This window comes from Cervus canadensis, chromosome 20 (assembly GCF_019320065.1).
Source record: "Cervus canadensis isolate Bull #8, Minnesota chromosome 20, ASM1932006v1, whole genome shotgun sequence".
Classification (NCBI taxonomy): domain Eukaryota; kingdom Metazoa; phylum Chordata; class Mammalia; order Artiodactyla; family Cervidae; genus Cervus; species Cervus canadensis.
The window spans coordinates 31393290-31406541 of NC_057405.1; the positions used below are offsets into that span (position 1 = coordinate 31393290).

Genomic DNA, 13252 nt, shown 5'->3' on the forward strand with positions numbered 1-13252 from the left:
TTTAAACGACCTGAAAATTGAACAGCCAGGGAAGGCGGGGAGGCGATAATCTATCTAGGTGGAGGGAAGGGCATGTGCAATGGTCTGAGGCTGGAAGGAGCGCAACATTTAAGCAACAAAAGGAAGTCAGGTGTGACCAGCACTTGGAGCACAAAGGAGCCAGCATCAGAGGGAAGGACTAAGGAGGAAGCGGCCGACTGCAGAGTGCTTTCTAAGCTACGCCAGGCATCCTGGGCTATTTTCCAAAGACAGTAAGTTGAAGCTTTCTAGGGAGAAAAAAGTGTGAATAATATGGTAAAAGATTTGCTGTAGGATAACTGCAGTTTTATCTCTTGAGAACAATGAGAACAGATCAGAACGTATGTAACTAAAATCAAAAGGTGATTTTACAAAAGAAATCAGAGGGTTCAAAACACAAAATTTCATTTTAGAAAAAAATTAATCAGTGAGCCAACAAGATTAAGAAGGCCTTCTCTAGGAACTGAATATTTTCTCTCAAATTTAAGTATTTATCTGGCAAGATACAAACTTGAGAGAACACATCATGTTTTACTGTTTCTAGAATTCATATACTGGGGCATAATTCAAAAAGTTCCTATATCCAAATCAATACAAGGGACATGGGTAGTACAAGACTAATGAATATAGAATTTCACAGAAAAGGTAAAAAGGTGCTATATAAATGTGATCAAAGCTAAATGCATAAGATCAGAAATAAAATACCCAAAGATATAACTGAGTTACTCACCACCTCTCTGAAGTTTCAGTTTTCTGATTAATAAAGGTAGGGGTATTTTGCAGTTATTATGAAAAGCAAATAAAAACGTTTTATAAACTTGACAGCGCTATGTACTAACGTCTATACTGACTGTCCTTAAACAGTCAAATCTTCATGTTATAAAAGCAGATCTTACTGTTTTTCCTTTACTTTTTTTTAAGAGACTTTTATGTGAGATCATTTTCCCCCTGCATCTCCCTTAAGATGCTGAACAAATTGCTGCTGTTTATGTAAATATCTACTCAGCTTAATCATGGACTTCCCAGTTTTTAAGATGTCTAGGTAGATGTTCAATCCTGAACTTCAAAGTTTCCCTGAACAAATTCAAAATAAAAAGTCAGAGACCTTATGAAGAAAATATGATAATTTGCTTCACTTACAGAGCTATGAAATTTAACATCAAACCCAATAATCAATCTGGAAAAAGATATGATACAAACTAAAAAAGGAAATGGCTAGTGCTTCCTAATTAGTACTTAAATTATATGTCAGACACATCATATTGGGGGAGAGGGGACCTCTCATCACATCCATAACCTAAAAACAAATTTTACCTTACGATTTACAAAAGAAAATAAAACATAGCTACAAGAGCAACCATACAAACTCACCCAAGGAAACTGTCATTCTTCAAAGTGCCTCCCCTTTTTTGGTCAATTATAATTTGAAAAGAAGTTTTAAACAAAAGAAAAACATGAATATCTATTTTATATATTTGGTACTTTGGCATATTGGACATTAGTTTTATTTCCCTTAAAAAACAAAAATGCAATATATTTTAGTAGTCTCTCAGAGTTACCTGTTTTTAGGAAGGAAGAAGGAAGAGGTGAGCAGGGGAGGGGTGAGGGAGAAGAGAGATAAAAAAACAAAAATCTGTGACAAGTGAAAATATGAATATTATTCTGAACTTTTCCTATTCTACCTCAGTTCATCAATTACAGAAATTATATATTATCTTTTCATTTAATACTTACTAATGCTGAGAGCTGGATCTATAAGGAATAATACAATATAACCTCCATCCTCCAGCCCTAAAAGCAGTAAATATCATCCAAGGGACAAATTAAAAAATAAAACCAAGGACCACCCCCCAAATATGTAAATGGTTATTAAAGAACACCACAAATTATAAAACCATGTAACTATTTTCTAGTTAGAAGATGATTAAAATGGCAAAAGAAAATAAATTCTGGAAGGAAAAATGGTTACTGAGAAAATAATAGTATGCAATATATGTATGCAAATAAGTGATGAGTAGACACCTAAGGATTAAAATATGGATTGTATAGAAGGCAGGAAAAGATACAAGACTAAGTAGAGTATTAGGGAAAGAATGAACAGAATCTTAAAATTTACTGAATTATATGCCAAATGTTAAATTAGACATTATATGCTAAAGCTCAAAGATTTATAATAATATAAAAGTTTTTCTAAGAACTATGAAAGAAATATAGTCATAAAAGAAAAAAATTAACCCTACAATTGCAGACCCTAGCCCAGTGCCAGATATGCTAAGAGCCATTTCAGAATAAGTCAAATACAGTACTGAAAATATGGCAAAATATAACAGTGAAAATGAAAAGGGAAAAGAATCTCTTTAAAAGATTTATTTGCAAAATAATTAACTGAATGTTAAATACAAGAAGATCAGAATATAACGTCTTTTGTCACCTACTTTGTGCCTCATTTTGCTACTCATTTAAGCCTCTAAATAACTAAATATGGTACATATTATCTCCATTTTACAGATGAGGAAATTGAGAGGTTGAAAAAATAAACAACTTGCCTAAGGCCACACATCTGGAGTAGTCAAGATTCATAACTAATTTTAAGTGAATATTTGCTGCCTTTGTTCAAACTAGTTTCCTCAGAGAAAACTAGAAATGTGGACAAGATTTAAGACTCCTTTTAACGTACAGTAGTCCCTCCCTAACTCACGGTTTCTCTTTCTGCATTTGTAGTTACCTATGGTCAATCACAGTGTGAAAATATTAAATGGAAAATTCCTGCAATGAACAACTCCTCTAAGTTTTAAACTGCACACCATTCTGAATAGTGTGATTGATGATCCATGCTACCCAGGATCTTTTAGTCCAGCACGTTGTGTTAGTCACTCAGTTGTACCTGACTCTTTGCAACCCCATGGACTGTATCCAGCCGGGCTCCTCTGTTCATGGGATTCTCCAGGCAAGAATACTGGAGTGGGTTGCCATTGCCTTCTCCATAGTCCAGCATATCCGGTTCATTCAGTTAGCAGTCATTTGAATTATCAGACCATGTCGGTCATCAGATTGACTGTCTTGGTATTGCAGTGCTTGTGTTCAAGTAACCTTTATTTACTTAATAATGGCTTAAAGTATAAGAGTAGTGATGTGGGCAATTCAAATAAGCCAAAGAGAAGCTGTAAAGTGCATTCTTTCAGTGAAAAGGTGAAAGTTTTCAACTGAGTAAACAAAGGAAAAAAAAAATTCCTGGGAATTCCCTGGTGGCCCAGTGATTAGGACTTGGTACTCACACTACCAGGGCTTGAGTTCAATCCCTGGTCAGGGAACTAAGATTCTACAAATTGAAAGGTGAGGCCAAAAAAAAAAAAAACCAAACAAATAAAAGAATGGATATTTTATCTGTGAAACTGTGAAGAAGGAAAAAGAATGCGTCCTAGTTTTGCTGTTACACTTCAAATCACAAAAACTAGTCATACTCTGTGATAAGTGCTTAGATGAGGATAAAAAAAAAAGACATTAAATTTGTACAATAGGGTATTTTGAGAGAGAAAAAGTGAGAGACCACATTCGCAAAACTTTCATTACAGTATAGCTGACCATTGAACAACATGGATTTGCTTCTATTAGGATTTTTTCAATAAATACTACAGTACTACATAATTGCAGGGGACAGAGAAATCAGTGCCCCTAATCCCTGGACTGTTCAAGGGTCAACTGTATATAGTTATAACTGTTCTATTTATCAGTTATTGTTAATCTCTTACTGTGCATAATTTATAAATTAAACTTTATCAGATACTTCTTTAAAAGCAGTATATATAGGGTTTGGTACAATCTGCCGTTTCAAATATCCACTGGAGAGCTTAGAACATATCCACCATCAAAATAAAGAGGAACTACTATATAGGCTTTTTAACCTTAACTGGATATTTGTGGAGTAAAGCTGCTTTTCAAGGCAAAGCTGTTTCCTTACACACATTTTGAAGAATCAGGTTCTCCAATATTCCTTATTTCCACTCACCAACACTGCAACTTTGCTGCAGAAGCAACAAGTAAAATAACAAAGAGATGGTAGCATCTGGCAAACAAAAGAGATGAAAACTTGGGAAACCTAGAGATTACAAAGTTTACTTTGCTGACATGTTAAATCTAAGAAAAAGGCAAACAAGGCAATTAGCAAATGACTGCTTTAATACAATCTTTTTCACATAATAAACATGCATCCCAGTCTCCAAATTTAACTTCAAAAACAGCCTTAATGTATTTAAGTATTTCCTCTCCTATTTTCTTCCCCAACCATGTCACTTACTATTGAAGTAGGGTTTGTTTATCAGGTAAATAAATACAGAATAAACTGTATTCAAAAAAAGGCGTAACATGGGTAAGGACGTGAGAAAGGACAAACATCAGATTTGTTAGTACGTCTGAAAGTAAACGTTGCCATGCCAAGTACACGTTCACAACTCTTCCACAGAAAATTGTCAGAAGTTAGTGATGACATATTAATGGTATCTTGATTTTTCTGCTTCTCGAAAACATTTATTAAAGGAGGTTGTAAAAGGCTGGAAAGGAGCCAACTACACTGGTTCTTCTGCCCTGAGCCTGAAATGCAAGCAGTTTTCACCATTTATACCAAATAACAGGAGGTACAAAGTAGTCAAGATTTATAAGCAGATAATAAAACAGGGTAAGAAAGCACCGAAATAAACTTGAGAGTTGGTTTCGAAATTATCCAGGTATGAGTTTTAATATTCCAGGTACAATGAACCAATAACCCAGTTCACTAGTAAACTTTATTTCCTAAAAACCAGCTTTGGGTTTTTGTTCACCTCACAGCTACCCTGGGAGACTAGTCTCTCTCTTCTTCCAACCATTACTGTTTTTCACTCCCAACCCATTTCTGAACTTTTCCTATTCTACTGAAGGTCACCAACTACATCAATTACCTACTGCCTCTTTATTCAATATTTACCAATGTTGAGGAGTTGGGTCTATACAGAGCACAAACACATCATTTCCAACTTCCAGAACCTAACAGTATAGCAGAAAAAACAAAGGCAAATAAATAGCCATGATTATGTGACAAAAGCTATAGCAGAGGTAAGTATAAGCACTTAATTCTGCTTGGTTACATTTAGGTTTTACAGCACAAATAGATAAAATGTTCACAGGATGAGGGACACTGCAGAGAGAAAGGGATGGAGAGACTTTAGCTGATTTTAAGAACTGCCGAATAGTCGTACAAAGCTGCAGCACAAGGTACAAGTCAGGAAAAGGTGGGAGAAGGCCCGTGTTGTCAGCCACATTACAGGGCTGAGACTATTCAAAGTCACTGGGGAAAAGGAGGCATGACGCGATCAGAGCGCGGTTCTCAACTGGAGGCAATTTCACCTCAGGGGCATCTGGGAACGTCTGGAGACATTTCCGCTGTTACCACTGGAGTTGCTACAGACAAGGATGCTGATGAACACCATACAATGCACAGGACAGTCAATCATGAAACAGAATTACGTGGCTCAAAATGAGAACAGTGCTGAAGGTAGAAACCCTGGTTCTGAGCTAAGTTCTAGGGGAGAGGAGTCAGACTGGAGGCAGGAGATGGGCTAATCTGTAGTTCTAGGAGAGCAGAGGCCACGCTCCTCATTACCCTGCGCTCCAGCTCTAAGCCGGCGTGGGACACGACGCAGCGACGGAGTCTTTACTCGGGCTTCCTTGGGCTCAGATGGTGAAGAATCTGCCTGAAATGTGGGAGACCTGGGTTCAATTCCTCAGTCAGGAAGATCCCCTGGAGAAGGGAATGATCTCCCACTCCAGCATTCCGACCCAGAGAACTCCATGGACATGGGAGCCTGGCAGGCCACAGTCCAAGGGGTTTCAGAGTCGCTCACAACTGAGTGACTAACACTAACATTCAGCTGGTAAGGGAATGAAGGGTGCAGAGCTCCAGGCAAAGAGCGCAAGGCCCACATGTGGCTGCGGCAATGGAGAACAGATTCAAAGGACTGGAACAGAATACACAGGCCTCCTGAAAAAAAATCTAAGAAAGGAAAACCCAATTTACCATCACCCCAATCTTAAAATGATTTTCTGAGTTATAGTAAAATGTTTAATTTAAAAACTGTGCAAGCCTTAAGTGCAGTATTGTATTCTGTACTGGATCTTGAAACAAAAAAAGGTAATTAAGTTGGAAAATGTGGTGAGATACTAATAAGGTCTGGTGTTTAGTTAATAATAACATACCAACGTTGGTGGAGTAGTTTTAAGGAATTCTAGATAATACAGGACTATAACATGAGGAAACACTGCACAACGGGTTATAATAGCTCTTTGTGCAACTTTCCAGTAAGTAATTTCTTATTTCAAAATTAAAAAAAAAAAAAGTCTATTTCCCAAATGTATCAAACCTTAAATATTTGAATCTACACTAAACATTTCCATTTGTATTTTAAGAAAAGCTATGATGCTAAGGTCTTTTTATTACATAGGTCTTCAGTAATACTACATTGATCAAGGAAAAGAGCAAGGAAAATTTTAGAGGCAGCCAGACAGAAATAGCAGACGAATCAACAAAATAACATACTAACACTCATATTTAAAAATAAAAAACTTCTGACTCATAGTCTGTGATAACCTGAAATGATATATTGTATCACTATGCAGGCAAATTATTCTGCCAAAAAACCTAATGAATTTTTCTTCCTATTACCATCCCACTCACACTTTCATAATAATGACAAGACATTCAAGATTGTTACCAAGGTGAACTGAAAAGCCATGACACTAAACTGCAATTATTAATAAGCAGAGTCATTTTGATTAGTCCAGCTTCTCTTTAGAGATGTCAAAAATTATATGTGAATACAAAAACATCAGGTAAAATTCATGTTCCAGTACAGGTGTTTTTCTGAAACAAATATGAAGAGCAACTTCCTGAAAATCTGAATGGAAAAATGTATCATAAACCTTAAAAACAAAATAAAACTCTTTCAGAAAGGTACAATTACCTGCTTAGTAATTAATTCTATTACCTGAATATACCAGCTGCATTTCTCTTGATGTGACACAAAGCTCAAGATATTTTTGCCATATTTAAATCCCCTATATCCACATCAGCAATATTTACTGATCTCATGATTAATGACCTGGCCTAAAATACTTTATCTGACTTTATAAATATCTGGTATCCTTTTCCAAAATGTGACTAATACCAACTTTCTTGAGTATCCAAGTGTTAACCAACTGTTAACTATTAGTTTACTAAGAATAAGGCACAGCATAATGGGAGTCACTGTACTTTCATGACTCACTAAACATGCAACCCTGGTCAAGTCACCAAACCTTTTCATGCCTCAATTTCCTTCTCTGTAAAGTAAAAGTATCTCCTATCTAAAGCTCATCTAGGGTTTTAAAAGATAAAAATAAATGGAAAATGGTTAGAATAGAGCCTGAAACAGAGTAATTACTCACATAGCAAATGTTAAGAGGTATCAATCATTTTTGCACTTTCATTGCCTTCCATAGTGTTGCCTGACAATGCACTGAAAGAACAACATATTCCCCTTATTAAATGGATCTGCATTTTAAAAAAAAACGATAAACTTTTCCCTAGAGGGGATGCTTCTAATAAATTTACCTTCCCCTTCTTTTAAGAAAACTGTTCTACTTCCCTGTATAATTTTCTAGGTGAAAATATACCTTTGTGTGTCAAATCCTTTGTTGTTTTATAGTTGTTCATTATACTAAGACAACATAGGAATCATTATTTAACCGGGACAATCATATTTAAAAAAAAAAAAAAAGATTACCCATGATTATCCACCATACAAACATAGGATACCTTTGGAAAACAGCTCAGAGAAAACTATCTAGAATGCATCAGAGACAAAAAGATGTGAATCATAAAAGAGAGGGGAAGAGAAAAGACAAGAGTAATAAAATCTAGTGTCTGTTTAACTGGAGTCCCAGGAGAAGAGAGAGAACAGAGCAGACGTGATATTTTAAAAGATAACGGCTAACAATTTTCCAATGACAATAAAAGACATTCCAGATTCAAGAAGCCTAATCAATCTCAAGCTTGATAAACAGAAAAAAATGACACCAAGGCTTATCACAGTCAAACTTCATGAAACCAATGAGAAAAATTTTAAAAGCAACCAAAGTAAAAGAGATCATCTTTTCAGTACCAATAGTTATAGATTTATACCCAAATACATCAAAATTGTCTATGAAGTACAAAATGCCCCAGATAAAACACAAAACCTTAAAAAGTACTTCTATAAGTAAAACAACAGAAAAGCATATTCTATATAAACATTAAACAAGTTATACAAAACCGTAATAATGACAGCTTATAATACAGTAATACTGACTGTAATTACCCAGAAAAGGAAGAGAAATAAGTATAATCTGGACAGGTGGAACAAAGAGGGAGAAGAACACTTCTGGCTAAGCAGGAGGGTAGGGACAGAAGAGGCTATGATTAAAATACGAAGGTCTCTGAAAGTCAGAAGAAAGACTTGGTGGTAGAGGAATTGCAACACCATTAAAATAGCATAAGCGACCTCTCATACTACCTTGAGCAGAAGAGAGACAAAGCAGTGGTAGAATTAAATAAGAGTAATATTACAGGGTTACATATAGCATAACCAGAAAGGGAGAGAGGGAGAAGACACCGGAAGCAAGACTAGTGTGAAGGAGGCTATAGTAATTCAGGTAAGACAAGCGCCTTGTAGTAGAGGAGTTAAAAAGGATGAATTTAGAGGCCATTTTAAGAAGAACTATCTGCATCAGTTTTCCTTCTTTGAAATTTTAAAGGCAAAAAAATACATGATTATTCATAAAAGTAACCAAACTATCACAACTAATCTGTATGATGATACAGTTGCCTACTGAATCAACCCAATGACATACGTCTTTAATAAACAATATTCTGTAAAAATACCAGAGTTAATTAGACAGGTACAATATTTACAATCCATAATTACACATTATTATGACTTTTTCACTATAGTATTAACATAAGAAAAAAATCTGAGGGCTTTTTCCTCTTTGAAAGCTAACACACAAAAAATGAAAATTCTCTGACTTCACAGCAAGTAAAAAACATTTTTATTTTCAAAAGCTCTTTACTAAGAGGCTATCAACTTGGTAATGAACTCAAACAACTCACCAATGCTGGGTGGGCTACCATAGTTAATTGGTGACTCTGGTGGTCTTCCACAATGCAATGCAGCCAGAGCAGATCCTTTCCACACAACATGCTTGCAGCCTATTAAACACATACATTTTTTATTGGATATAAAGATAGGACACAAAGACAAAAAGTGAGAAAAAGACCATCTAAATGCTGTTAGAAATTTTCATACTTTTGTTTGTGCGTAGCAAGGACTGTCTTCCAGCTCCTAACAAAGTTTGTACTCCAGGAACACTCTGTGGAATCTCTTGCTCAAGAAGAGGTCCCAGCCGATGACAGATCTGAAGCAAGTGATCAGGTGCTAAATGTCTGTAATACTTCACCTATTATGTGAAAGACACATATAAAATGTTTGCTAAACAAAGTGGGGATACAGGATACAATTATTTACAGCAAATAAAATGTACTTAAAAAAACATAGTAATTTGTTCTTGCTAGTCAACATTTCATTTTATTTGGGGGGAAAAATTCACATTCATTCTGTGAAACCTCTTGATTCAGAGTATAAAACAACTACCCAACCATGATTCAATCCACTGAAGAGGAAAAGTGCTAAAGAACTGATGGAACCTAAATACAGCAAGTTATAAACTAACAGATGCTAGTCAATGCAAATACTGAACAATGAAAAACATATACTATAACCTAAAATGGTATGTTTCAGTCTAATATTTTAATTTTCAAAATAAACAAAAAATCATCTAACTATAAACACTTTTTATCTCCAATGATATTTTAAAAAATCTCCAGAATAGCTCATGATTAAAGAAACTTGACAGTTTATGTTCTCATTACAAAACCTAAAGACATCTATATAATTTCTATGCTGAAATTTATAATTTACCAAAAACTTCACAGAGAGAAAGGCCAAATTCCAACTGTTAAATGAAACAAGTTTGACTATAAAATAAATCTACCAACTACAAAGTTTGGGCTGTTTTTAGAACAACTTCAAAGTACTGCTTAATTTAGACTAGCATTCAAAACCAAAATGTAAAATGCTTTATTTTTATTATCCATCCTGAAAAGTCTTTTATTAAATAGATAATATTTGCATAATAATCTAAAGAAAATCAAATTAGGAAAAAAAGTACACGATGTTTTCACTTTATGTTCAGATTATTTAAGTTACAAAAAAATTCTCACTGCAGTATCTAAATATTCTAGTTTAGCTGTTTTCAAAGTGTGTTCTGGGGACTCCTAGAGATTTCTCAAGTAAAAATTATGAATCTTCATGCTTCTACTGAAGGGGAAACAGGTTCAATCCCTGGTCAGGGGAACTAAGATTCTGCATGCTGCACAGTACAGCCAAAAATTTTTTTTAAAAATGAATAATATGAAGATGTTATTTGCTTTTTCACTCTCATTTTCTCATGAGTTTATTGTAAGTTTTCCAGTAATGTTCCAACAGGCTGAATGTCAAAGGGGATATAAGAAATCTGCCTTCTATTAAGCCAGAGATTAAACATCCCCAAAAGGATAAAATAATACCATTCGTCTCATAAATTTGTTTTGGGAAATAATGTTAAAAATTTTTTTACTTGTATTAATGTGAAATGAGTTTATTATATTTAAATAACAAATATTTTAAAATTCGTTTTAATTTTTAAGTAGGAAATATGAATAGATCATAATACACACCAAGGAACTGCAATAATTTTCATTAATGTAAAGAGGTGCTGAGGTAAAGTTTGAGAACTTCCACTCAAGTTCATTTAGATTAAAAAAAAAAAAAATAGTAACTGGAAGCTTGCACCCTTTGACTCTACCTATTTCGTACCCAAGGAGGAAGAGTCAAAAGGTACAAGATTTCCAGTTATAAAATATATAAGCCATAAGGGTATGGAGAAGAGCATGATGACTATAGTTAACAATACTGTACTGCACAACTGAAAGCTTTAACAGATCTTAAACGTTCTCATGACAAGAAAAAAAAATGCTTTAAGTATGTACAGTGACAGATGTTAACTAGACTTACTGTGATCTTTCACAATATATACAAATATTGAATCATTATGTTGTGCACCTGAAACTAAAATAATGCTATATGTCAATTTCACCTCAGTTTAAAAAAAAAAGGAATAAAAAGGAAAGTCTGAGAAAATGTCAAAGAGCCTAAAAAGACAAGACCACATTTTAAAAAAAGTCCACTTATTAATGGCAACTTTAGTATGAATTCTTATAAAATAGATTTTGAGGAAGTGAGGGATTAAGTGATCTCAATCTATCTTGCAGTATCTGTTTTATTCTAACTGCAAAAGAACGTAAATGTTATTTTTTTTTAAATTAGCTGATATTCATTCTCTAGGTTGAAGCCAATTAAGGGGAACCTATCTTACTTTTTATTTTAATATACTGTCATAGAAACAATATGGAGCCATATTGTCTCACTTTGATTAGACAATTTAAAACAATACAGAGTCTGGTCAATCATTACTGGTAGAACAAATACTTCTGGAAAAGAAGTTCTTAATCAAATAATGCATACTACCTCGGAGCTTTCGAGATTCACAAAGCACAATGATGTTAAAGCCTCTGAAAAATCCTGATACATCTATTTAATTTTGTTTAATGCACAATTACACAAACTCTAGTTACAGAATCCTTTTTCCCCTAATACCATCTTAACTCAAAACATACTTTTTCAAGCACTAGTATGATTTAAACAGAAAAAGCATTCAGAAGAAAGTACACCAAAATACAAAAATTTTAAATGGTATTTATACTCGAATCCTTCCTAAAATAATTTACTTAAAAATTGAAAGTAAATGTCTACAATATTTATAGGGTCCCTTCTAGCTTAAAACTTGTACCTGATAATTATACTAATGTGACTTTTTAAAATTGATCAAAATTCTTTTTACAATTTTTAATTTGACAAGGAAGTTCACTACTTGTTAACTTTAGTTATGATCCTGTTTTAGGGTCTTCTTACAAAATACATTTCAAGTAGTAAACTTGAAAATCCTGACTGCAGAACTATATCTTTTTAATAAAATATTATGAATCCACTTTTTCCAATGACATCGCTCCTTGATTATTTACTATATTTCAATTTTTCAAAGCCAAGTTTCATTTTTAAGTTAGAAGAGATACTTTCAATTCTTCAATTCCTCATGCTTTCTGGCTTCGAGACCTTATGCAGGCTGACCCCTCTGATAGAAATCTTTACCCATGCACCTCCACACCTGCATTCTCCATGTCAGTCTGTGCTTCACTGCCTTCCATGACCTGCCTCTGCCCCTTCTTTTGTGGACATTCTGTGTGTTTCCACAGCACACTAATTAAACTCCTTCCCAAACAGTCCTTTACCCCACTCCTCAGAACTCTGTAGTACTTATCACACCATATTAATTGTTCTTAAGATGTAGGAATCTAATGATAGCTATGATCCTCTTCCCCCAAAAAACACATATATAGTCCCTACCACTATCTTGCCCTGTTCAGAGGTTCATAAGACTCTACACTAGAGTAAAACTGCCAATTTACTTGGTCCATGTCCTACTTAAGAACAGACGGGATTAGATCTTGTTCACTTGTCTGCCCAGTACCTAACAAAGTACTTACAGATAAGTGTTTAACTATTAAGATAAACGAATCCATGAAAATACGCCAGGGAAAAAAACTGACTTCGTCAGCCATTAAATGGAGAGGTTCCTTAAGGTCTGATATCCCACAGCTCAGTTCCAGACGCTCTGGTACTCTCTCTATATATACTCTCTGGACAATCTTTATGCCAAAGCTTCCCAAATTTGCATCTACAGCCTAAGTTAGGCTTGCTCACTGAACTTTCTTAAAAGAGTCCTCTCCTTGGAGTCCCAAAGCCTCCTTAACTCAATACGTCCAAACTACATTCATGATGCTCATGCCAAGACCCCTCCCCACCCGTCAACTTCCCTACCTCAACATTATTACCATTTCTTCAATCTAAAATCAAGAAGTCACATTTTTCACACTGCCCATTTCCCTCTCCTACCTCATTCCAAATATCCCACCACATCCAACTGAATGTTTCTTTCCTAGCCTCAAACCCATCTGCCTATCTCCATAACAACA

The 13252-nt window shown here is 34.7% G+C and overlaps 1 protein-coding gene across 2 annotated transcripts in view; it reads right to left on the reverse strand.

The window, feature by feature from the left end:
* Positions 1–13252, reverse strand: part of LOC122422510 (pleckstrin homology domain interacting protein) — a 120202-nt gene that overhangs the window by 94626 nt on the left and 12324 nt on the right. For both annotated transcript variants that reach the window (XM_043438934.1, XM_043438933.1), the window contains exons 5-6: positions 9369–9519; positions 9173–9271 (exon numbers count right to left, since the gene is read on the reverse strand). In XM_043438934.1, coding sequence (XP_043294869.1) covers positions 9173–9271; positions 9369–9519 — 250 coding nt within the window. The remainder of the gene's footprint in view (positions 1–9172; positions 9272–9368; positions 9520–13252) is intronic.